The 27337-nt window shown below is 44.0% G+C and overlaps 2 protein-coding genes across 4 annotated transcripts in view; both read right to left on the bottom strand.

The window, feature by feature from the left end:
- LOC147614049 (translocon at the outer membrane of chloroplasts 64-like) overlaps positions 1-27337 on the bottom strand; it is a 95787-nt gene that overhangs the window by 39276 nt on the left and 29174 nt on the right. Inside the window, exons 4-12 of one of the 3 annotated variants that reach the window (XR_015263053.1) lie at positions 16289-16414; positions 15873-16052; positions 15618-15768; positions 15358-15526; positions 9021-9155; positions 8704-8907; positions 8456-8583; positions 8291-8349; positions 8124-8193 (exon numbers count right to left, since the gene is read on the bottom strand). Coding sequence is in view for 2 of the 3 variants with exons in the window: in XM_086780594.1 (XP_086636720.1) it covers positions 8124-8193; positions 8291-8342; positions 8456-8583; positions 8704-8907; positions 9021-9155; positions 15358-15526; positions 15618-15768; positions 15873-16052; positions 16289-16414 (1215 nt within the window). In the remaining variant the exon portion in view is untranslated. The remainder of the gene's footprint in view (positions 1-8123; positions 8194-8290; positions 8350-8455; positions 8584-8703; positions 8908-9020; positions 9156-15357; positions 15527-15617; positions 15769-15872; positions 16053-16288; positions 16415-27337) is intronic. The other 2 variants (XM_086780595.1, XM_086780594.1) reach the window with 2 other exon arrangements.
- LOC147614052 (uncharacterized) lies at positions 24180-25340 on the bottom strand. Its single transcript, XM_086780380.1, has 2 exons — positions 24663-25340; positions 24180-24557 (listed from the first exon to the last, which is right to left on the bottom strand). Exons 1-2 carry the CDS (start codon positions 25032-25034, stop codon positions 24525-24527), a joined length of 405 nt encoding a protein of 134 aa, XP_086636506.1. The 5' UTR covers positions 25035-25340; the 3' UTR covers positions 24180-24524.

Here is a 27337-nt window from a genome sequence, read left to right as displayed (position 1 = left end):
TGAAAAAACAAGCCCAATTTTGTATGCACAACTATTAATAGCTACTTGGGCTATTTATTGGAATAAGAATTCTCAAAATACTCATGTCATGGAAGTGGAGCTACACGCATGAGAGGAGAGATTGCATCCAATCTTGTCTTGATGGTGATGTTGTTCTATCTCTCTTGTTTATACTATGTTATGCTCTTTCATATTAGTCTATGCTTTAATCTTAATGTATTTGTGAGTTTTTAATTATTTCTTCAAGAAGTACAAAAAGGTCCCATGAAAGTGGTATCAAAGCTTTGGATTAATTCAATTTTCTTGAAGCCGATCGAAGACTTGTGGACAAAGAGGTGAAAGAAACAAAGACAAAGGTGATTTTTCAATTTAATTTGAAGAATACATTTATGGTTATGTATAGTTGAAAGAAGACTTGTTTTTATCCATTGGACAACAAATCTCCATCAATCTATTATACAAAGGGTAAAGCAAGGTGGAAAACAATTAGTGGGTTTGTGAAAACCACAAAACCACCTTTAATCTCACTAATCCTCTTCACAATCCGTCCGTACGGATCAAATCAACAAGAGGAGGAGCATAGAGAGCCATAGCAAGATTGCTAAGCTAGTGAAAGTGTTAAAAATCCATCATGGACGGCTATGGAAATCTCTCAACTCAATTTGTTGATTTTTCCCAAATCATTTTTGCTTCACAGAGGTAAATTTGATTAATTATAGCAAGAAAGGGTTGATTTGATGCAAATATAGCAAGAAAAATATTTTTTCTACCTCTCTACTCCCCAATTGATGGAGCGACCACTTTCATGATGTATTTTCTAGCCGGCTGATGTATTTTCAGCCCCATGGATGTAGCTACTACAGCTTAATCAAGCTTTTACGCTTAATTATTAAGCTTTTAAAGCTTCCAAAAGGCTAGAAAGTAGTCCAAAAATAGTTTCTTTGCTCCAATAATTCTACAAAAATCTCATCAGCTGAATTTCCAAAATATTTAGATCTGTTTTTGGTCCAGCAATTTCAATTTTTGACCCAAAAATTGCTATTTTTGAGCTTCCAGAGCCCTTAAAATTTACCAAAATTTCCAAAAATTAACTGAAAATTTTCTAAAAATTTTCCTCAGCTTTGGCGATAATTTGGGCAAGTTTTCAAAAGTTTACAAGTTTCCGGACTTGCACCTCCAGTTCAAATCGAGAAGTTCAAGTGTTGATTGGAGTGCCGATTTGAGTACCGACTTGTGCGGATTTGCAACAACCCCCCGAACTGGGCCAACTTCCTTCCACGATGGCATACAACACATAAGAGAAATTTTAATGCATTAATTTGCAAATTTCAATTTATCATTATGGGAAGCAATCCACAACCGTCTTCTATTCAAGACCAACTTGACGCACTTCAAGCTCACTTGTTAAGCGAGAGGAGGCGAAGAGAAGATCTTGAGCGGAAATTTGCTCGCAAGAAGTGAAGTTATACATCTTCAGAGTCTGAATCTTCTGATCCTAAGGAGGATCACATTCAAAGGACTGTGCGAGCTACTCTCAAGGCTTAAGAGTCCCAAAGAGGAAGCAAGATCAGCAAAAAAGCTTTTACTTTTCAGGATTATGATGACAAAAAGGATGCACACGTCACACTCGCATGGTTAGGCCACCTTGATGATTACTTTTCTGGAGAGAAATTTTGAGAAGGACAAGGTTAAATGTGCTACTAATCATTTGATAGATAGTGCAACTCTTTGGTGGAACGTCATTAGAATCAGCAAACGCAAACCAAAATCATGGAAGAGATTTCAGAAACTCATCAAGAAAGATTTCCTACCTTCACAACACAAAGCTAAGGCTCGACAACAATAGTCTACATTCAAACAGCTTGACGGAGAGAATATATCAGCTTATATGGACAGGTTTTGGCAAACCTTGTTACAAATACAAGTAATCGAGAAGGTTCGTACCAAGAATCAAAGAAGAAAGTTCATGGCAAGTCTAAAATCTACAATTCGATCAAAGGTGAGTATGTTTCGATCACATTCCCTTAGCTCAGCTATTTCTTTAGCCTTGAATTGTTTTTTAAAAATGGCTTTCCTAAGAAACCAATTACACCCCAAACCTCGGCATCAACATTTTTGAAGCCTAAAACCTCTCCAAAATCATTTGATACATCTCTTAATGACCATAACACAGGTATTGACACCAAGGTAGATGTTTCACAAAAAGCTAATAAACATGATTCAAAGAAATGTTACAGGTGTAACGAGATTGGACATATAGCATCAAATTATCCACGAAAGTCACAGTTTATTTCACTCAAACTCAATATGATCGATGATGATGACGAAGAAGAATACCACCACAACTACTCCGACTCTTGAGGTAACATATTTATTTCATTTAATTATTCTTACAATAAATTTTATGTAAGATTTTTTTTTGTAAATTTCAAGGAGAGTTTTTATGCATCAAAAGTATAACTTCTTCAAAGAACTGCTCCTTCCATCTTGAACTATACTTTGTAAATTTTTCACTATGTATTAGTCTTGTGGTATGGGATATGAGATTAATCATGTGTGAAGGATTCCGATGCATACATACATATATATATATATATATATATATATATATATATATATATATATATATATATATATATATATATATATATATATATACCTAGATGAATCCAGAAACATGCCCAAATTCACCTTTTAGGAACGTGCATACTTATCTCTACATATGTGGGATAATTTCTAGTGGTATGGGACACTAGAATTTATTACACATAGAAGTCCTTGATACAATGTCTTTTGTTATAATTAGAAAAGATACTTGACAAAGTGAAACAAGTGGACTATGCTAGACAACTGCACACGATCGAAGCGTAACAAGTGGTTTATGCAATTGATAAGCCATGCTAATTGAAAGTGTAACAAGTGGCAATACACTCCATGCTAGATTATGTGTATAATGATACTCTCATCGTAGTGAAACAAGTGGTAAGTGTATGCTTTGTTTGTGCCTATCAACGTTTTATTTTGCGATTAATTGTAGAGAAGGACAATTAATTGAAACAACTAATGTGTTTATGTTTGTGAGATAGGTGATGTGCAATGCGCGTGTCGCATATGGAGGATCTTGTCTATATCATCTCGGAACATTATTATTCTGTATTATTTTTTTAGCCACATGTCAAATATTTATATATATTATTTCTGCACGCTTGTGCGTGGCGTTGCTATATTTCTAGCACATAAGGAGCCAGCCACTCCAAAGGGATGAAAGAGTCGATGTCGAGGCTAAGTCTGTCCCTACCCTGGATCCCAATGAGGCTCCTTTTTTCGGTTGTCTAAACATAAGTCAATCTCCAAGTAACCTGGCGATACCCATGCTCAAAGCTCCCCACAATACGTGGAGGCGAGCCTCCACCATGTGACCACCGGAAAAAAATGGACCAAGGGATACCAGATCAGAGGCTATCGGAGACCCTCCTTAAATGCAACAGGAGCAAAATGCAAAAGGACCAGCCTGAGATGATCCCAAGCACGCAAGAGAGTGGTTGCAAATATGTCCTCAAATGCAAGGCTAAATCCACGAGTCCGCATCTCCGTGAAGATCTATCTCGTACTCCGAGGGCAAGGGCCTCCCAAAATGAGGGTGCGAGCTAAGATCCTTGCCGAGAGGAAGTCCTTTCACAACTCGCCACCCGGAAGGAGGACACGAACTATCAACTTGTCTTGAAGGACGTGGCTCTGAATGGAGGACTCGATGATGCCTAGGCCTCCCCTACATCACCGAGTGAATGATCACTCTCCACGCCACCTTGGGCCAGGCAAGCCTCCCATCATTGCCAGCCCACAGAAAGATGCAAATCAACTGTTGAACTAGATCAATGCAAGCCCGAGAGAAAGCCCAGCAGGAGGTGATGTACGACATGGTGACAAGAAGAACATGATTCGCCACCACGACCCGTCCAGCTAAGGAAAGCTTGGCTAAACTCCACTATAATAGCTTCTTCCGAATGCTTAGAAGAAGCGTGGCTAGCTTTTGCTCCATGGAGATATTGATGCCCACCTGGCATCCAAGATAATGAACTCAACTGCCCCTCGCAATCCACTGAAAAGCCTTAACTGGACGCCAAGTCTAGGCAGACGATGAGCCAACCCAAAATCCACACGACTTGTGCGAGCTGATCTACGCTCCAAATGCACGGCAAAAGATCTCTATCGCCTTGGTGATCTCTGAAGATTCCGCTCATCTCCAAACAAGTATGCTATTGTGTCATCAGCAAACTCGAAATCAAGTAGCTCTTCCTGATCGCACGGATGGAGAGACGCAGTCCCTGGAGCCCTGTCTCCTAAGCAGAGAGAAAACTACTCGACTTCAGACATGAATAAATAAGGTGCCAGTGGACAGCCCTGCTGGACCGTGCAAGAAAGCGAAAATCTGTCACCTCTGGCTCCCTGAATGAGAACTTGGCTCTCTGAATCCAAGTAGAGTCTAGAAACGCCCCACTCCACTCTGTCATAGGCTTTCTCAAAATGACGGAGGAGTGCAATAAGATCCTATTGCCGCAACCGAGCCGAAGAAATCGCCTCCCAAAAAGTGAAGATGTTGTCATGAATGCTCCGATCCTGGACGAAACCTGGCTGTGCGCCATGGATCAAGTCGGGGAGGAAGGGTTGCAGGCGCCGACTGATGGCCTTGGCTAGAATTTTGTATGCGGTCGCGGGGAGGAAGGGTTGCAGGCGCCGACTGATGGCCTTGGCTAGAATTTTGTCATGAATGCTCCGATCCTAGACGAAACTTGGCTGTGCGCCATGGATCAAGTCGGGGAGGAAGGGTTGCAGGCGCCGACTGATGGCCTTGGCTAGAATTTTGTATGCGGTCCCTAGGAGGGTTATGGGTCTTCCCTGCTGAATCTCCAATCTGTCACCACCCTCCTTGGGAATCAAATGGATCGGTCTCTCTGATAGCCCCTCTGGCATGGCCCCCGTGGTCATAATCTCACTGAAGGCAGCTTTGAAGCCGCCGGACGCCTATTCTCTCCCGGGCATTTGCCCCTAGGTAGTGCCATCATAGCCTCCATGAGCTCTTCCGCAATGTAGGCACTCAACAGGAAAGCCCGGAGAGTGGGAGGAACCACCTCTCTTGTGTGCATCGCCACAGCCACTCAAGCGCATCCAGCACTTGCAAAGATAGGGGGGAACCCGTGAGGAGAGAGCGCAAGAAATCTGTGGCGATGGCTCGCACATGGGAGGGATCTGCAACAATGGATCCATCCTGGCCTCGCAACCTGCAGATGCCATCCCTCCGCCTGTGTGAGCTTCTTGTCACAAAGAAATGTCCAATGACCCACTATATTGCTTGGGTCCAAAAGGAGGCTTTGGCATTATATCTGTACTCCACCCTCTGTTCCTCGATGGAACTGAGCTCTGTTCAGGCGGCAGCCAACTGGGCCTCAATCCACAGGCTATCTGGTAAACTCTCCTTTGAAGCCGCTGCAAGAAAGCGAGGCTCATACAGATGCTCCTCTCTTGCTCTCGGAAGCTGGCCAATATGCTGTGTGCTGCCTCCTATGATAAACTACTTATCTCTCCAAGGCCTGCATCCAAGGCGCCTGCGGCAACTGATCCTGAGTGAAAACCCAACCTCTCGCAAATCTCCTCTATCCTATTGCATATGAGGCTATCAGGGATCCGGGTGTTCAAATGTTTGTCTTGCCTCCAAGGTTCCTCTAGAGATGGAATAACTGGTGCATGATCACAGAATGTAGTGCCTGTCAAAACACCAATCACGCCACCACGTCCACAAGCCCACTCATCTACGTAGAACTGGTCTAATATGGATAGGTCAGGGCATGTACTCCCTATCGGATCTCGAGAAGCATGGACTCCCGAGGCTGCGACCAAACTCCGGTAAATGACAAGCGTCTTGTCCCCTCAAAGCCAAAATCAACTCCTCCCAAGCCGAGAAACTGTAGCCATGCCACCTCTGAGTCTATCCTCCATCGACTCTAAAATGTTGAAGTCCCCACCCATACTCCAGAAATCCGCATGTGGGAGGGACTGGCAAATTGTACTCCAAAAAGTGGCTCTGCCCACTGCGGCATTTAGCGCATATACGTTCAGAAAGCCCACTCTTTCCTCTCCAATCCTAATGGTCACCCACAGAGCTCTCCCAATGACAATGGTGCCTGAGTCGACCACTGCAAGCAATAGATGCTCGCTGATGAAAATGTGTACTCCACCCTGTGTCCCGGAGGGGTCAAATGCATGATGAGACCAAAAGGAGTGCCTCCCTGCAGGAGGTTCCTGCAGGCGAATTGTACTCCAAAAAGTGGCTCTGCCCACTGCGGCATTTAGCGCATATACGTTCAGAAAGCCCACTCTTTCCTCTCCAATCCTAATGGTCACCCACAGAGCTCTCCCAGTGACAATGGTGCCTGAGTCGACCACTGCAAGCAATAGATGCTCGCTGATGAAAATGTGTACTCCACCCTGTGTCCCGGAGGGGTCAAACGCATGATGAGACCAAAAGGAGTGCCTCCCTGCAGGAGGTTCCTGCAGCGGCGGGTATGCCCCTCTGAGAGATAATGCTCCTGAAGGAAGAGAATGTCCATGGGCCCACCGACTACTGCTCTGTTAAGATCCTCTCTAAGGACCCCACGGCTCTGTTACCACTGCGGTTCTCCCAAACCCTGAATGTTCCATGGGCCGATCCACATAACTAAGATCTGAGGGAGGCAAAACTATCGGAGTCTTGGGCGTGGGTTTTGACAGAGAGTAGTCAGTGTCTGTCCTGGGGCGAAGCCATGCCAAATGGGCAAGAATCCTGCCCCCATGTGGAGCCACTCTGTCCAAGCCATGGAATATGCATGCTCTAAGCTCCACCTGTCACACTACAAGTATCTGTAGGACGGAGGAAGGGATACTCCAACTGAAACATGAAGAAACACAAAAAGAGCACCTCCAAGCTAGAGGACACCAACTCCCCTTCCGGATCTCTGTGGCCAGAGCCACCCAACTAAATTCATGCCAGTGGCCAAAAGTGAGTGAGCACATCGGTGATACGCATATCATGCAAATGGTGTGAGAGCTCTATGGCTTACCCGTGAACAGCGGCACACATTGACTCCGTGCTCCAATCTGTCCCCAGAGCTGCACTCAGGGGGGGGGGGAGGAGAAGATCATCACACCACTCTCTAGGGTGGAAGGCTTGGAGTGATACAAAACCACACATATACGAATGGGAGCCACCATCTCCTCGAAAACACCGGCTCCTTCAACGGGAAGGCATCGGAAGAAGCTATAGTTGACAAGCTGCCCCAGCACTCGCAGGGGGGAGGGAGGGGGGGGCGGCGCGGCGCACTAGAAAGGCAACAACGGTCATCTCTACCGGCTATATGAAACAGTGGATCAAACGGCACACTAACCTAGCGTGCTGCCGGTCAGGCACGTCCTAAGGGCGGCGAAGAGTGCTCTGGTGAGGTGGAAAAGAGGGAGGGAGGGAGGGGGGGGGCCAGGGGGGGCTGAGGCGATGATTTCCATGGTAGTCCCTTATTGAGAGAAGTACATCAATGAGCATAGATGATGCCAAAAAGGGTTATTGATGATGCCAAGTGGTACTTATTGCAAAGAAATAAACAGCATTGATGGTGCTCAGGCAAGAAATCTAAGCATTGATGATACCAAGGATCATCATGGCAGCTGGATAGATCTACTGTAGAAATCTATAGACTTTTTGGTAAACAATTTACTGATTTACAGCTAAACTTTGTTAGCATTTCACAAGTACTGGGCCAAGATATGAGGAAGATACAGCCCCATCAAAGACTAACAATAATGTGTTTGGGGCATATAGAGGCTTCAGCACATCTTATGTTTCATATCAAAACGAGAGAGATATTCTTTCATCCGGGGAAAGTTAAATAGTTCACCAAATCAGAACCCCAAATATTTACAGCACATTGTGCTCTCTATGCCGGGAATTTACATGACACAAACTTGGCAGATGTCCCTCGCTCTCAGTCCTTGCATAATGCTACGGAGCAGTACTACAGCATAGGAGGCCTCAACAAACATCATAGCCAGCAGAATATGAACTTCATAGTTCTGGCAAAGATAAGTGGTTATAGTACCTTCGTTAGCCTCCTTGTAGTAACCAAGAAATTCCCGAGCTGTACCCCTCCTCAAGTAAGCTTTCACGTTCTGTTTTTCCAGGTAAAATCAAAATTTTCCCCGTTACTATTCAGAACTCTAAACACTCGAGGATAGTATGCAACCAATTAATCTTTTAGATTGTAACCTTTTTATCAAGCTCAATAGCCTTGCTGCAGTCAGCCTCTGCTTGGTGAAAACTGCAGTCTCAAAAAGAAAAGAAAAAACAGTCAGCTTATTATTCCTTTGCAACTAATTTGAATCTAAATTTGCAGCTAGTGTAATGAACTAAATATAGAGATGACAAGCTTACCTGCACAATGCTAAATATGCTGCAGCTCGATTGTTATAATAGGTTGCATTTTTCTCATCGCACTGTATAGCTTCAGAATAGCAATCTACAGCTGTTCTAAAATCTTTCTTCTTAAAGGCAGCATTACCCTATTAAACAAGTATGTTGAGAAAGTCACCTAGAACAAAAATAGTCACCACAACACAGGCCAGGCAACGAGGCACCAGCAATCATCATGTATAGTATAGCTAACAGTTTGACTAAAATACCTTCTCTTTAGCTGCATCAGCGGCCTCAGGCCTTGGAGCTGCCTTATGAGCTGGACCAGGGCCAGATCCATAAGCTTCAACTTCCTTTTGGAGGAATTCAAAATATGACTTCACAGTATCGAGTAAGAAGCGGTCCGCCCCATGCTTGGCGATCAAGGATACCGCTGCTGGACATCCATTAGGCTTTCCAATGGGAATACTCACCTGTGTAAAAGTAAAGGCATGCCCATACCAGGCCCACACAAGATTCATTTTGAAGCCACAAAGCCATTCCCACCTTTGAGAATATAATTGACTGCAGCAAATGCCACTTGTACCTGGCAACAGCCTGACATGCCAGCTACACTCAGAAGAGTAAAACCCATGTCCTGAAAATCTGCTAGCACAGACCCTTTTGATCGCAACTTTGCAGGTCCACAAGGAGCAGTCGGCATCACTAGGATTCCATCGCTCTGCAAATTAATGAAACAAGGTGAAGCAAAATTTGAGAATCGGTTACCCCATATTCAAGAAAAAGAGAACATAATCATATCACCAAAAACAGCTCCCTTTCATAACATGTTAAAAGTGATTATCCAAGGACTCCTTGATTCTGATATTAGTATGTGAAAATGCATGTCAAAGGTGATCAACACAAACTGAACTCCTTTTATTACTCACAAATCAATACAAGTTCTAGCATCAGGTTTAAAAGAATACTCCACAGTCACCACACTCATGAGACTCACGATCTCTTCAAGTTAGCCTTCATACAACCGGCTCTTCATAAATGCCATTCTGTCAAAATGCAGAGATATACAAAGGCAGCAGTAAGTCCAGCCATGTCTTTCATTTACCATTTTCAAGGAATCTTTTGAAGCATGTATTGCCTGTATCAGGTTGTTTCTGTGGTATCACTGAGATCAGTTGTACCTCTCCCTTGCCTACACTTCACAGGTATAAGTTGGATGATACCTTGTGTGCCAACAGTGGCAAGCTACTATCAAGCCACACCAGTTGCGATAGTCTCACAAGATTCAATAGGGACAAATCGATATAAACCCAAAAAAAAAAAATCCTTGGTGGTTTGACTCTATTATGTGTGTGCAGGCAAGCACATAGTGGATCATTGAATTTTATGTTTAGGATGATCATATGAGGCTTTAATTTCTCAACCTCTTTGTAAGAAAATATGACTTGCAAGTGAAAATAGAAGGAGAATAAAACTGAATTACTGTTGCAAACCAATGATACGACTGATGGCCACTGCTTCATATCCATGTGCTCTGGTTGATGGGAGCGTTGATGGCGATTTACGAAGACACTGAGGTGTAGGTTGGATTCAATATGAAACAAGGACACATATACAATGAACGTAGATAGACTAATATCTGATATCATGGATAGTTGTGTAACCCATCTATATATAGTACCCACCCACCACACATTGAGTCACCGACTAGGGTAATATGTTACGTACTTGGACACGAACTTTGCACCCCCTTGAAGTTGATGGGTGGTGAAATTTCTAAGATCCCATGGATCTTATTCTCATATGTGGGGATGCCATCCTTGGAAATGATCTATAAAACCTCATTAACGTTTCGGTTCTAGGTCAAATATCCTCCCAGGTTTCGAACCCTTGAGCAAATTTCCATATCACCTAAGCAAGGCCATGGAGATGAAGTTGGACCATCAACTCTACGAAATGCTGCAATCTAGTTTCGTACGCTCTAGTGTGTCTCCATTCGTAGCCCCGATCTTTTTTGTGAAAAAAAAAGTGGATACCATCAAGTACAAATTGTGGACGAGGACATCCCCAAAACCACATTCCAAACTGAGCAGGCCCACTACGAGTTCGTGGACATGCCCTTCGGTTTAACAAACGTCCTTAACTACATGATGATGTAGTTACATATGACATTCGGTCGTTTGTGGGCATTTGCCAAGCATATTCCACCCACATCGACAAGTTTTCTGACGTCTCGGTAGCTCTCACTGATCTGCTTAAAGGTGTCAAGACTCACAAGCAAACTGAGTCACAGGACCCCTCATGGATTGCAAGCTTTCAAAGACCTTAAGGTTAGATTATCCAAGGCTCCTTGCTTAGCATTAGCCTCCTGGGATGACCCATTCTAAGTGATCACCAATGCGAGTAACATCACTATCAGAGCGGTCTTGCAATAGAATGGGTATTTAGTGGCTTACATGTCCCGTAAGCTAATCCCTATAGAAAAGAACTACTCGGTTTATGACCGTGAACTCCTGGCAGTGATACAGGCCCTAAAGCATTCGAAGCATTTTCTTTATGGGCACGACTTTGCAGTTCACCCAGATTACCACGCTTTGTGTTGGTTTCAGACGATGCCAAGCATGAATTGGAGTCACTGTCAACGCCGCTAGAGCCAGATTTTCCAACTGTTTGGTGGAATGATCGAGTAACTTTCGGGCAAGGCCAATCCAATGGCTGATGCCTTGAGCACGAAAGGAACCGTGTCCCACAACCAATTCACACGGATGGATCTTTCTAGTACATGACTAGATGAAATGAAGCGCAAGTATGCGGATTTCTTGGAATTTGGTACTGAGTGGAAAAAGACATCGAAGGCCACAAGACCATGCCATTTTTCGATACGCAATGGTTGGCTTTTCTACAAAAGCTGCCTTTGTGTGTTGAAACAATTCCAAGTAACTCTTCTCCACGATACCCATGATGTCGTTATTGGCGGTCATAGGGACATAAACTCAACTTTGGAGAAGTTAGAGCAAAAAATTTATCGGCCCAAAATGAGGCAAGACTTGTTCACTCATGGTTTCTCAAATAGAGAAAGCTCTGTGAGGGTTGTTACACCCATGAAGGACCTTTTCAAAATATCTCGATGGATTTTGTCACGAACCTGCCTCCCAGTTTGGGTAAGCGTAATACGCAGTGTTTGACGATTGTTGAACATTTTAGCAAATTTATTATCCTTATTCCTTGTAGGGCTAACGTTACTACTGAAGATGTTGCTAGGCTATTTATCCTACATTGGTACCCCATAGGTGGCATACCTAGAACCATTGTTCTAGATCAAGATGCCAAGTTTACCATCAGTTCTGGAGAGCACTGTTTGATTACTTTGGATCTAAGTTGAATTTTTCCAATGCATTTCACCCACACAAAGACGGCCAAATGGAGATTTACAATCAAATGGCGTTCGACATGCTGAAGAGTTATGTTCACGACTAGCGAGGTAAGCGGGAACAGTTTTTTGCCTTTAGTTGAAGCAATGTTGAATGACTCTTTTTCTTAAGCTATTGGCAGGACTCCATACGAGGCAGCATTTGAAAGACTATTCCAATCTTTTTTGACTAGAACATCGTCCGCAGTACTTGAAGCTAACAGGTTGACGGAGTCTTACCATGAGATTTTGGAGTCTATAATTAGCTAAAGCATAGGAGGCCTATGCTCGACAGGCCCACAAGGATAGACGAGATGTGATCTTCTCAGAAGGAGATAGGGCATATCTCAAGATCATGAAGCAAAAGGTTGAAACAGGTGGACAAGCGATGCCCAAAGTTATCAATTTGGAGCTTTGGAGCTTTTTCCATTCTAAAGAAGATCAACAAGATTTCTATGAAGCTGAAGCTACCTCAGTGTTCAACCATGCATGATATGTTCCATGTCAGTTGGTTGACGCCTTATATTGGACCTCCTCTCTTCGATGTCCACGATGAATAGGAACCAAACATAGTGGATGAAGCTAAAGTTATGATTCCGAAACAAATCCTCTTGCATCGTTTCAAGCACGGCTCCGACCAAAAGGAAAGACAGTTTCTCAAAAAGTTTCAAGATCGAGGGACACATGAAACGACGTGGCTTGACAAGAACTTCGAAGAAGATTATCCGGCATTATTGACGGACTAGTTGGAGGCTTTGCAACTTCCGTCAAATTAAGCAGAAGGGGATGTCATGTGCATCCCGCACTCGGATGCCACGTGGAAATATATGTCCTGCATGTACAAGACCTAGAGTGGTAAATAGTCCCTTGTGAATCCCAATCCAGGATGAGGGTTCCACTCTAAGCATCCAAGGTTAGGTGTACAAGTCCCGTACATGGTCTTGGTCACATGTGCAAGCCCCGCACATGGAACAATGCCAGTCCATACTGGGAGCCACCCTCCGGAATGATGACAGGTGTTCCAAGCATTGATAATCTTGTAACCAAATGCCAGGGCACCTAGGGAGCATAGAGTGTAGGAGCAAGGGTTTACCCATGCTGCCCCACACATGGGCCACCAAGCGCAGCCCACAGCATTGGCCCACAAGAGCCCCAAAGCTTTATTGGCCAGCCCTTCTACAGCATAGGCCTAGTCGGCCAGCCTTTAAGGAGGTAAGGGCCCAGTCGGCCAGCCTCTAGGAGGTTGGGCAGGCTGTCGATCATTTTGGCCATTTGAAGAAGTTAATACAACTTTCTTTCTTTCTTTCTCTCTATCTCCCTCTCTCTTGTACTCTTATCTCTGCTACATTGTGCAATTGTTAGGAACCAAGGTATTGAATATTCATTATCAAAATATAATCATGTCTATAAGCTTCCGCATGTTACATTAAGCTTTGCTAGGCCTTTGAGAAAGATTTTAAAGTGTGAAGGGTTAAAAGACTAAGGTCTTACATGATGTAATGCGTGTGAAGCATTTACGATTTAAAGGGATACAAATGTACAGGAGTGTTGGATAGCCATATTGGATGAAGAACAGGTTTAAGATTGTATATGGATAATCCGGCATATCCCATGAGGAGAGTAAGGCCCTCAAAGTGTCACCATTTTGGGCATCTCCAAAATTCATGTGTGTGGAAGAGCTTTAGATGCCCAAAAGATCAAGAATGTACAAGCTTTGGGAATGGGGGATTATCTAGTACAAAGAACCAAGTGTTTATAGCATGGTCCAGGCACTCGAGACGATTTCTTGGACACAGAAATGGATTTTGGAGCTAAAGTGTCAAGTGGAAAGTATGTATAGCGAACTCTTGAGGATTTGGGGGAGATCGAGCAATGAAACAGGTTTCTACATGGTGCTTACATGTATTTCTCATGTGGTGGAACACAAAGAGATCATCTCCTAAATTGTAGGAAAAGTTGCTATTTTTGGCAATCTCCGATTGAATTTCCGTTTGCATCATTACCTCCGGAATTCGATAGAGATCGAGTATTGCCAATGCGCCAATGTGAAATTAGCTATCATCTGGGATATTTTTAGATCTGAAGATTGTAGAGTTTTTGGCCTTTAGATTTGAGACATGTGGCACATAAGAGGATAAAAGTGAGACAAGTGTCCTCACACTTGTCAATCCAGCTCTACACATGGCATTGTAGCATTTTCTTGCTTATTTGAATATGAGAGAGTTCTCTCTTGGGCAAGTTTGAGCTTCAAGCAAGTTTTGGGAGACTGAAAACTCTGATTTTTTACCATTTCTAAGCCCACCATAGCCATATCCAGCTTGGGAAAGATGATTTTCACTACTCTACACGATCTTGCCCACCCTGGATGGCTGTTTTCTTTCAGCAAAACAGTCCTAAAGCTTGCTGAAATTTTTGGTTTTATGCGATATACGGGCTCTTTTCAGGTTTTGGCACTCAAGGATGCGACATACATGCTGTTATACTAGTTTATACGCTCATGGATGAGCCACATGGGCTGGGATAATCTGGCATCTCCCATGGGGTGAGTAAGGCCCTCAAAGCTTGTACATGTTATATTTTTCCTTGGATCATGAAATAATCCAAGGAGTGGGGTTGGCCCATTCCAGCCTCTATGCGGTGTTATATGTGCAACTTTTATTTTCAGCTTTGTGGATTGTTTAATGGTTGTGATTAAATCCCGAAATGTTTAATTGTGCTCATGGTCAAGCGATGCACACCCACTCCCGCGCTTCTCAGGGGAGTTACACTAACCTAGGGTTAGAATAATCTTGGGACTAGGTTATCAAAGAAGCAATACGCTAGATATAGCACCCACTATATAAGTCAATCATTGGCTCAATTGAGAAGTGATCCATTGTTCCGTCCTAGACCCATGGCCTAGCAGACTAGTGGGTGAGAGACGACACCCTAGAAGTGTGTTCTAATGGTCTCGGATGCCAGGGCTTACTCTACATGGTGGAGTTATGTCTCTCAACACCTCCAGCTCGGGGTTGAGCCTGATGGACTCTATGGTTGGGCAGTGAGCTAGATGCCACGTCCCTTGTGTTCCTCAGTAAGAAAGCTGATCACCAGTGGTTGTGCAGGACGTGGACCTTAAGAGTAAATGTACAAAACACCAAAATCGTGCTGGTCAAGACATCCATCCCTCATTGTGCATTTTGCATTGCCAAGAGAAGCAAGTAAAAGAGGTGAATACCTCTAAAGATTTATCGTTAGAAGTGCAGTCAAATTACACATGGCAACCTTGCAGAGGCCTGGAACTTTTGAGAGTGCAGATTCTGATCAAGAGCCGGTCTCTAAAAGTGTTGAGCACACTATCAAACTCAAGTTTGAGAAGTATCCAAACAGAAACCCCAATACCCTAATATCTCTGCCAGACTGTTAAACAATCCAATCACGCAGCAGCAAACTTCTGCTTTACATAAGTGTTCATTGGATGTAGCCCAAAAATGATACAAAGTTTCATGCAGGTGTCCAAAAAAAAAACTCATACCATTAGAAGTTCATTCAAGGCTGCATGGGCTTCCTCCCTCACTTTCAGGGTCTCTTCCACAAGCTCTGAACTTGTTTCTAGTGCTGCCTTCACTCGTTCTGAGATTCCCGGCCCAAAGGCAGGCTTCACACTGCAGACCCACTCTTCATGGTTTGTCTTAAACTCGTACCTGAAATTTTTAGTCACAAACTACCAGGCATGCTTACTTGACAAGGCAGCGTACATGAAATTAAAAATGTGAGGAAATTTATTCAACACACCGTTGAAGAAGCTGCAATGCTTTCCTCAAAGAATTTAAAGCAGATACACTGGGCTCCACTTTGCCACTCTCCCCCTCTATCTGAAAATTTTTAAGAGTGGAAATTTTGGAAGAGAGATATTCTCCTAGTTTCATCCGTACAATTACTTGCCCTGAATCAAAAAGCTGGTTATGTATCTACTTATAGACCAAGGATTATATGTCACCACATACAGGAATCCAAAAATATCAGTATACAGAGGACTCTATGACGTACTTCCATATGCTTTCTCAATGGAATTCATAACCACAGATAGCTGTCTGTTCTGGGTATCTGACAAGCTAAAACAGTCATCAGCAATCAGAACACGCCTTGGTTGCTTCAATTCAAGATAAGGCTTCTGTAATAGAACATGGCCAACAGTCCGCAGTACATTTGGATCCCTGGCAAACCAGCCTGCAAAACAAAGGTAAACAAAGTACAAAGAGATGAGAACCAGCAGGAATGCCTTCTCCCCGCATCTAAGCATCGATTTCAAAACAAAAAAAAACTAGGCCTTCTTTAATCTGGTTGACAAGTGAAGAAGCAATTAGTTTTATCAAATTGACAAATGAAAGGCACTTACTGCATGCTAATAAAATGAAGTAATCTCTGTAGAAACCACAACCTTAGGTTGAATGATAGTTACATACCTACTGTATCAAGACTTTGTGCCATGGGCACAACACCAATACATGATACTGCTCCATAAGATGGACGAAACCCTAAGATGCCACAATAAGCTGCTGGTATTATCACACTCCCACCAGTATCTGTACCTGTTGATGACAACATTCCAAGTAAGCTATTAGTATTCATCGACAGCACAGCATGTTTACAAATTTACAGTGATGTAAAACTGATGCATACACTATGACATACAAGAATGCACAGGTTTTCCTTGGCACTGCACTAATTGTTGTGTCACAAGCAATGGTGTGTGAGCACCGTAGGATAGCGGGGCACTTTTTACTCTCTTTAGGAGGGGTTTTCCCCCTGTGCACAGGAATACACCCTTAGCCACTTAGTGTGTGTTACCTTATCATGTTATTGTACTTTCATTTTGGTACACTTAACATTATTGAGTCACGTGCCTCCTCTACTCTCAAGCTCTTACGACTGTGTACTCGTTTCTCTGTGTGTGCGAGTGTTGCTGTTGCTCCCCTCTCTACCCAACATTGGTATCAGAGGAGAGGCTACAGTCATTGGAATTCAAGTTCAGTTCGTGGGCAAGGAGTCGTGGAGCTCGCTTCACTTTGGCACTTTCTTCCTCTTTGGGAAGCCCCACCAAGGGCCCATCAGGACCAACGCCACCGCCTCCACTAACAGCTCCAGTTGGCCGCCTACAGAAGCATACTCGCCCAGACCTGAATTAGAGAAGCTCCCAGTCAATTTCTCGATTTTGGCCAACTCCGCCGCCTCCACCCTCACAGCACCAATTAGCTGGCTGAGCCGCCAGTTCCGCCCACCGCCGTTGCAGAGCCCATTTTCAGAAGTGAAAGTATTTTACACGTGTATTCCTCATCATTTCCCGAGCCTCCCAAGCCAAAGAACTCCATAATCGGAGCTCGTTCAGGCCATCAAAACCCTTCTGCAAATTTTCAACTTTTCCAGAAACAAAGTTGAATCAAGCCCTCAGTTGAAGCCGGCATTCCTCATGCTCTCTTTTCGTGCAATCGGCATCAACATACGACATCCCGACACTCATCAATGGGGTCATTTTTGGTTGTCAAGCCTTTACTCAATTAACTTTTCTATCCCTACACTCTGTCATTTTGATACACTTGCAGGTCTTTCTCATTACGGGGTCATTGGGCATCTCTCAAGGTTGCCTTTCAGTGGACATTGAGTGTCTGCAGTGCATTGTGGAGTGACACTTGCTTGGGACAAATTGTTAGTGTGCTTTGAGTCATGGCTAATAACGATGTATTCGGGATGCTCTCTACAAAGGACAAGCTTGACCGGACTAACTACTCGTTGTGGGCCTATATGACGAGGCATCTACTCGTAGCCAAAGGGCTTGGGGCATTGTCACAGGTGATGATGTTCGTCCAATGGCTACTGCACAGCAACTTGCTCTTGGTGCATCTACTAGAGAAGTTGCAATCACTTCTGTGATACAGGCACCAGCACCTCCTACTACAGATCAGAGACGATCACAAGCACATGCCCTCATCGCTCTCTTAGTGAAGAGGAGTATCATACCGCACATCAATTCATGTGTCACTCCTAAATTAGCATGGGATGCCCAAGCAACACTACATCAGGTGTGCAGTGAGGCTCGTGTGACCTACCTGAAAAAGCACCTGCCACCTAGACCTTTTGCATATGGATGAGTATCTCACGAAGGTGAAAGATCTTCAAGAACAACTTGCAAACATTGATGAGCTTATTTCAAACGGTTCTCTTGTCACTACCATCCTCAATGCATTGCTTGACACCTATCAAGGCTTTGCAACTATACTCAGGTTGCTCATAAAAGGCAATGCAAATGCCTTTTCTTTTGATGAGGTAGTTTCTTTGCTTCCACAAGAGGAGCAATCCCGGATAAACACGTCAAGAAAGAGGGTTGGTGATCATGCTTTTGCCACTCAAGGCAAAGGTAAAGGAAAGGCATCCAATGCCAGTGGCTACAAGGCTAGCAGTGGGACAGCTACCTCTTCCGACAAGGATGTAGACAAGGGTGACAGTGAGAAGCCCAAGAAGAAGGGTAGATGTAATTCCTGCCCCTATAGGAAGAGGCTTGCAAAAGAGAAGGAGAAGAAAGACTCTGGCATGCCTGTTGGCAGATGCATCAACACCAAGTGCTGACAAAAAGGATTCAACTAGCTATGCTCAAGATGAATGGGCATTCCAAGTACAATGCACCTATGATTCCTCTTTGCATGATGTATGCATGGTAGCTATAGATGCTGATGTATGGTACTTTGATACTCGTGCTGGCAACCAAATCACATCACGTCGAAAAGTTTGGTATTTTATTCCCCACGTGGGTGGCTGGATATTTTTTCTCTCCATCGCTTGCAAAGTCCCTCTCTCTCCATCGCCTGGTACTCTCCTACAATCTGACTCACCTGCTACCCACCTGAATGGTACCTATTGCCCGAGTATTGTACGGCTGCTGTACCTGCCTTCCACCTACACACGTGAGCTGTACTGTTAATGAAACTTGTACTTGCACACGTGTGAAGCATCTCATGTACCTGCTGTACCTGTTGCAAGTACAGAATCTGAATACTACCTGGTTGGTTGTACCTGCACACGTGTGAAGCATCTAATGTACCTACTGTACTTGCTGCAAGTACAGAATCTGAATACTACCTGGCTGGTTGTACCTACACACATGTGAAGTACCTGATGTACATGTTGCAAGTACAGTACCTGAATAGTACTTAGCTGGTTGTGCCTGCACACTTGTGAAGTACCTGATGTGCCTGATTGTACTTGCTGCAAATTGTACTTGTTGTACCGGAATTATACTCATTGTACCAAGGTTGATGTGTACGTACTGTACGTAATGTACGGTACGTATTTGTACGTTGTTTCGTACATATAAAAATTTTGTGTACGTAAAAATACGTACCATTGTAAAAAATATCAATCTATATGGCATTTCATATCAAAATAAACATAAAAAGATCCAAATACATTTTAAATTGTGAGAGAGACCTACAAGACAATCTAATAAGGTCTTTGCTAATACGCATTTGATTAGTAATCACAAAACCCTTGCCGCACGTTGGGCAGGTACAACCAACCAGGTAGTATTGAGATTCTGTACTTGCAACAGGTACATTAGATGCTTCACACGTGTGCAGGTACAAGTTTCATCAACAGTACAACTCACGTGTGTAGGTGGAGGGCAGGTACAGCAGCCGTACAATACTCGGGCAACATGTACCATTCAGGTGGGTAGCAGCTGAGTCAGATTGTAGGAGAGTACCAGGCGATGGAGAGAGAGGGACTCTACACAAGCGATGGAGAGAAAAAATATCCAGCCACCCACATGGGAAATAAAATACCAAACTTTCATGCAAAATCTTTTTCAAAGGTTATAAAGCCTTTATACCAATTTAATACTATGGGCACCATAAAAAGGAAATGTCCAGTCCCTTTTTAAAATGTGTGTGAACACCTTAGCTTATAAACATTAAAGTTAACCATAGTTTATGGATTTTACCTTTTAAAAAAGCCAAAATGAAAATACTTACCACGTGTTCACACGCCACACCACCAAGTCAACAAACAACATTCCACGGTACACTCGTCCACAGGGTACTGGCACGGCATAACAGGAAGACACGCGCAAATAAGTCATGCAAAAACAAATTTATGCATGTAGGCATAAATGCATATGCACAAATAATGGACAAAATCTCCCTTTCATGAAACTTGTACAAGAGGTTCTTGTTAGGCACAAAACTGGCGCGACAAATATAAATAAATATGTCCTGGTCTTCCTATGGAGTGATAATCCCATAGGTAAGACACCATCTTGGCCATACACGGGTGGCACCAACAAGCTCCCGTCCATACAACACGAAGCAAATCACACACGGGTGGCACAAAACTGGTTCCCGTCCATGTGACGCAGCACTAGTCGCACACGGGTGGCACTGATCTGGCTCCCGTCCATGTGACACCATAAAACTGGCCCTTTCACATGGGACACTGGCCTGGTCCCATGTGAACATGGCACAAATCTGGCCGCTTTATGGAGTGACAGTCCCATAGAAGTGGCTCCAGAAATGGAGATGGACGGAATGGTGACAGCACACATGACAACTTCCATCTTTGTAAAGCAAGCTTTGGCCTTTAACCATACATCGTGCCATCTCCATGAGAGACCTATTTTTTCTCTCAGATATACCATTTTGCTGACGTCATGGTACATTGATGCTGAATGCCTCTTTTTGACAAATATGCATTAAACTCTTTGGACATATACTCCCCCCCCTCTATCTGTACTTAGTGTGTGAATCTTACATCTAGATACATTTTTAGGCATGAGCTGAAAGTGCTTAAAGGACATAAATACCCCTGACTTCTACTTCATAGCATAGACCTTGTTGAATCTGGAACGGTCATCAATGAACGTAACGAAGAAGAGAGATGACCTCCAACGGATGGTGTCCTCGTCGAACTACATACATCACTATCTATGAGCTGCAATTTTCGAGCAGACTCTCACATACATGTTTGACAAGTGCATCAAGTGTCAGGGATGTGGAGACCATATCATGCCTTTGGAGGCGTAGCGAAGTTGCAAAGTTCAAGTGACTCAATCGAGCATGCCAAAGCTTTGCATCTGTCACACTGGATGTACCATACACTGCATATGCATCATATGCAACTCTGTCATATGCATCAAGACCATGACATAAAGTACCGGATGATGCAACACTAATATCCCCATCAAAGCTTGAGATACTTTCTATCTCAAACAAAGCTTTCGGAGCAGCATATGAGAATGGCAAACTTTCTTTCCATGTTTCATTTTCAGATTGTACATACTCCGGGAAAGAAAAATGTGGTGGCAGATGCATTATCCAAGAGGCCTTATGTGGCTGCAGTTTCAGTGGCCTCTCATGGGGACTTATTTGCCATGCGAGATTTGTATCATTTGGACGCTGATTTTTGCCATTTATGGACTGATTTGATGGCTGGTCACTCACACGCCTCTTATGTGGTTAAAGAGGATTATCTTATGAAGGATAACTGCTTATGTGTAGTGAAGGATATGCGTCCAAAGGTTATGGAAGAATGTCACGCTCCTCCTTATGCTGGTCATCGAGGTATCATGTCTACTAGACGCATGATTGAGAGATATTTCTTTTGGCCAAGCATGCGTAAAGACATTGAGGCATATGTACGTGCATGTCTTACTTGCCAAAAGGTGAAATTTGACAGGCAAAAGCCTCCAAGTTTGCTTCAGCCATTGCCTATTCCCTCGCAACCATGGGAAAGTATTACTATGGACTTTATTATAGACTTGCCTAGATCCCAGCATGGGAATGATGCTATTTGGACCATTGTGGAAAGGTTTAGCAAGCAAGCTCACTTCTTGCCCGTCGAGAAAACCATTAAAGTTGATCCTATGGTGAAGCTTTTTCTAGCTAACATCTTCAAGCATCATGGTATGCCTAAGTCCATTGTTGGAGATAGAGATCCCAGGACTACAAGCCTCTTCTAGAGGGGTTTATTTGATAACATGGGCACTAAACTTGAGTTTTCATCAGCTTATCATCCCCAAACGGATGGCCAAAGTGAAGCTGCAAATTCAGCCGTGTTGGATTTATCGAAGTGTTATGTGGCAGATCAAAAGACTGCATGGGAGAAGTATCTTCCACTTGTAGACTTTGCCTACAACAACACAGTTCATGCCTCCACGGGAAAGGCCCCGTTTGAGATTATTTATGGCAGAGTGATCTTGCCACCCATCCTTCGTACAAAGGATGAGATTTTTGCAGCTGATGAGTATGTGCGTGACTTGGATGTAGCCTTTGCTCAAGTGTGGACAGCCATTGCAAGGTCACAAGATAAGCATAAAAGGGCTGCTGACAAGCATAGAAGAGACATGCAAGTCAAGGAAGGTGATTAGGTATTGCTGAAATTTGAGAAAACTAGGCGTCGGAAGAGGCCACGACAAGAGGATTCAGATCCAAAGCTTTCTACTCGATATTATGGACCCTTCCAAGTGATTGAAAAGATCAATGAAGTGTCCTTCAAGCTTGCTTTACCCAGCCATTGGAAACTTCACAATGCTTTTCATGTGAGTCTTTTGCGAGTATGTCGGGCCAGATCCAGAGGAGCCTGTCACAGAAGATCCACCAATTGATGAGCTTGAGGAGATCCTTCCGCCAGAGTAGATTGCATTTCACAAGGAGAGAGAGTTACCACATAGGAAGCTTTCCAGGAGAAACCTTGTGAAATTTAAAAATTATTTACCAATTCATGCAAAGTGGGTAGATGAGAATTATTTTGCTGACTACCCTCAGCTTCTACAGGCATATCTTGAGGCTTTTCAGTTGATGTCAACTGTTTAGAAACCCAGGGGAATGTCACCATTCGGTCCATCTCCATTTCTGGAGCCACTTCTATGGGACTGTCACTCCATAGAGCGGCCAGATTTGTGCCATGTTCACATGGGACCAGGCCAGTGTCCCATGTGAAAGGGCCAGTTTTATGGTGTCACATGGACGGGAGCCAGATCAGTGCCACCCGTGTGCGACTAGTGCTGCGTCACATGGACGCGAACCAGTTTTGTGCCACCCGTGTGTGATTTGCTTCGTGTTGTATGGACGGGAGCCTGTTGGTGCCACCCGTGTATGGCCAAGATGGTGTCTTACCTATGGGACTGTCACTCCATATGAAGACCAATATTTATTTATATTTGTCGCGCCAGTTTTGTGCCTAACAGGAACCTCTTGTACAAGTTTCATAAAAGGGAGATTTTGTCCATTATTTGTGCATATGCATTTATGCCTACATGCATAAATTTGTTTTTGCATGACTTATTTGCGTGTGTCTGCCTGTTATGCCATGCCAGTACACTGTGGACGGGGACGCCCCTAGTGTACCGTGGAATGTTGTTTGCTGACTTGGTGGTGTGGCGTGTGAACAGGTGGTAATTATTTTCATTTTGGCCTTTTTAAAAGGTAAAATCCATAAACTATGGTTAACTTTTTCGTTTATAAGCTAATGTGTTCACACACATTTTAAAAAGGGACTAGACGTTTCCTTTTTATGGTGCCCATAGTATTAAATGGGTATAAAGGCTTTATAACCTTTCAAAAAGATATTGCATGGAAGTTTGGTATTTTATTCCCCACGTGGGTGGCTGGATACTTTTTCTCTCCATCGATTGCAGAGTCCCTCTCTCTCCATCGCCTGGTACTCTCCTACAATCTGACTCACCTGCTACCCACCTGAATGGTACCTGTTGCCCGAGTACTGTACGGCTGATGTACCTCCCTTCCACCTGCACACGTGAGCTATACTGTTGATGAAACTTGTACCTGCACACGTGTGAAGCATCTAATGTACCTATTGTACCTGTTGCAAGTACAGAATCTGAATACTACCTGGTTGGTTGTACCTGCACACGTGTGACACATCTAATGTACCTGCTGTACCTGCTCTGTAAGTACAAAATCTGAATACTACCTGGCTGGTTGTACCTGCACACGTGTGAAGTACCTGATGTACATGTTGCAAGTATAGTACATGAATAGTACTTGGCTGGTTGTACCTGCACACGTGTGAAGTACCTGATATGCCTGATTGTACTTGCTGCAAATTGTACTTGTTGTATCGGAATTGTACTCATTATACCAGCTCCAGTGCATCCTCGTCATGTGCCTCGGGAATCTGAGTGTGAATGAGTTCGACAGCCTCATTTCCACGCCTCTGCTGAGTGCGACGAACTGGAAGCTTTCCCCCGCGAATGCTCTCGCGTCTCGCAGAGCCTGGATCTGGAGCTGCCGGGCGTAGAGGAATGCTGAGAGATCGTGCACGTGAGCGGGTCACACAACTATCCACGCTCTCAAGCTCTCTATGTAAAGCTCTCAAAATCTCCTCTTGCTCATCTCTAATCTGCCGATCCACAAGCTCCGGGCTGGGTTCATATACCATTTTGAGTAGTGTTGGATCAACCTGTTTAAACATGCCACAAATTGCATATTGGACAATGGATATTCATTGAACTAGAAAAAAATTTCTACTTCTAAGTTCTTCTTGAGTCCAAATTTCAATTTATACCTACTTCGGTGACCCCAAAGCATGGTAGCTTCGCACGAGCCTCATGTTAGCTCTGCAATACACCAACTTCTCTAATTGAGAAGTACTAAGGCGATTCCGAATCTTAGTGTGTATAAGGGAGTATGAGCTCTAGTTCCGCTCACATGCTCCAGCTGAGCAATCCTGTGCAAAAATGAGTGCAATGCGAGCAAATTTGTAAATCTTTTAATGCTAAAACATCAATCTTCATTTCCGAAGAGTATACTTTAGAGATTAATTACAAGTTACCTGAGATAGAACACGAAGAGCAACTCGTGAAAGGTTTGGAAGACCAACCCTTCCATAAGAGTGCCACCATGTCAAAGGGAATTTCATGGCTTCCTTCCTCAATGACACAGGTCTCGCAAATGAAGCACCAATACCACTCATGTAAGTGGTGAACTCTCTATCAATCTGAAGTTGCTCCTCCTCTGAGAACATCCTTCCCACATACTCTGACTGCTTCATGCTCAAAGCAGTATTATTCCATAGCTCTGGCGACCTGTAGAGAGGATGGAGCATGGTAGCCATCGCATGGATGGGACGGCTCATGAATGTCCACCGTTTGTCTACAATGTCCAAGATCTCACCTCGGCTGAAAATGAGAGATTGAACATACATGTCTTAGGTTATAGTGCTAAGAGAATCGAGAATCGAGAAGTCATAAAAATCAAAGAAAGAGGAAGAAATTAGAACTATTGCTTACCGTTGAGCAGTCATCATGGAGCACTGAGCAACATGGTCTTTCATTTGCATAAACAAATGAAAGACCAGCCCCAAAGTTGAGCCCTCCATGTCTGTAAGTCGGAGAAGGACATACACGGGCTTAAGTGCAACTGAAAGGCTATGAACTTGCTGCCAAAAATCATCATCCAGGATCCGCCTCTGCAAGTATTTTGTACGCTCATCCTCTGAATGATGCATTTGTCGCCACCTTGGATCCACAACTCTTGATGATAGTGAATCTCTTATCTTGTAGAGCCTATCCAAGACCAAGAATATGTAGGCAAACCTGGTCTTGGAGGGTCTCACCATATCCAAAGGGCTATGGCTCCGAAAGATGGCAAGAGCCTGATGCTTCTTGCGGAAGAAGGTGGTGATCTTTACAGCATCTGCAACAATGGGCTACACCCAAACAAGCTTCCCAATGTCTTCCATAAGTAAATCAAGACAATGGGTAGCACATGGAGTCCACACTATATGTGGAAACTCTGCCTCGACCATTTGACCCATTGCCTTGCAGTTAGAGGCGTTGTCGGTCACCACCTGCACAACATTGTCCTCCCCAACCTCAAGGATAGCCTGTCGAATGTGGCCATAAATGAACTCCCCTGTGATCCTGTCGCCTGCTCTCCCTACATCCACGGCACGCAAGAAATAGGTGCCCAAGCAAGATGACACAAGGATATTGATTATGTGCCTCTTGCGAATGTCTGCCCACCCATCTGAAATAATAGTGCATCCAAACTCCTGCCAACCTGCTTTCACAGGTGTGAGCGCCTTGTCTATCAAGGCCTTCTCCTCATCCAACATGGATGTACGCATCTTTGTATACTGAAGACCTGTCCATGTCTCAGTAGGCCCTACCTGCGCAATTGCTTTCACCATTCTTTTCCATTGGTCTGTCCTTAACACATTGAAGGATATATTACACTCAATAAGAGTACGACAAATCTCCATTTCTGCCACCCTTTGCCGCTCCTTTACCCAAGCTTGTGATGAGATACAAGAACGCAGAGTGGATTGCTTTGATGCCTCCCCTGTACCTCTCGCATCTTGTGGCAGGAGGTCCTCATCATCAGCAATACGTGCCCTCTTCCTGCCTGTGGTGGTGGATTGGGCTGAAGCCGAAAGACTTTCACCCTCATCTACTGTACCTGAACCTGTAACATCTCCAATAAAAGCATCATGGAGAGCATCTTGCGTACTTTCACCGCCTCTAACACTGCTTGCACCACCCATTGCAGGACAATTCTCCACAATCAATTGGTCCCTCACAGCTTGTGGTATTTTATCACATGGACCACATTGATTGGTGCACCCGATACCTGTCATGTGCTTGATGACGCGAGTTATGGTGCTAGTGTACTGCTCCCCGCAATACTTGCATGCCCATAGCCGAGTACCTGACCCTTGCTGAGAAGGGGTGTTAACAACCCTCAGGACATTGGTGTGGATTGCCCAGTTCGGGTTAGTCTTGCACGGCATGATGAAGCCTGGGCGTGGGAGAGAGCGAAGAAGAGCGAAGAAGTTACTCTGCAGAGTTTTGCAGGTACACACGATTGTGCAAGTATTCACAAATGCCCAAAATTTGGTCGCTTATCCACAAGCGCATGGTCGCCACACGCGTTTCGCCACGCCACACCATTTATTATTTTTTTTTTAAAAAAAGTTCCCGTACGGATCCGTACGGTACCGTACGGTACGACTGTACCGTACTGTACGGATCCGTACGTACGTACGGAATGAACCTTACAACCTACCTTTTCCACCAGGTAAGAGCTACAAGTAGAATGACAGAATAATGACACAATAAAGTATTGTTATTATTGTATTTTATTTTGTTTACTTCCTTGACTTGTGTGTAGAGTAGCTGCTATCACACTCTCACCAGGAGTATGTGAGATTATACTTTCCTCGAGCTTGCCCTGACCGTGCTCTCAAGTTTTGAGAGCCAGTGAAGGTCAGCGGGCTTGGGGAATTTGGGAGCAAAGCTTTTATTGGGAGTACCAGGTTTTCCTCCCTCCGCGGTGAATCACCCTACCAGATATTAGTACAGGCGTGCCTGTTGGTGCACAGTCCCGGAAGACCAGTGTAGTCCGGGTGCCTAGCCCAATGAAGGTGGGAGACTGCCTGTGATACAATCTTCATCTACAAATGGATTCGTCACCGATAACATCTACAGTATTTGTCACATTTGAATT

This window comes from Cibotium barometz, chromosome 42 (genome assembly GCF_041138505.1).
Source record: "Cibotium barometz isolate CiBa-2024 chromosome 42, ASM4113850v1, whole genome shotgun sequence".
Lineage (NCBI taxonomy): Eukaryota > Viridiplantae > Streptophyta > Polypodiopsida > Cyatheales > Cibotiaceae > Cibotium > Cibotium barometz.
The sequence above is the reverse complement of the archived record's forward strand: the minus strand, read 5'-3'. Positions and strand labels throughout refer to the sequence as shown.

Coding starts and splice junctions, on each gene's coding strand:
- LOC147614052 (XM_086780380.1), bottom strand. CDS start 25,034: ATGTATGTTCAATCTCTCATTTTCAGCCGAGGTGAGATCTTGGACATT. Junction 24,558..24,662: donor CTCTTCGTGTTCTATCTCAG/GTAACTTGTAAT, acceptor ATTTTTGCACAG/GATTGCTCAGCTGGAGCATG.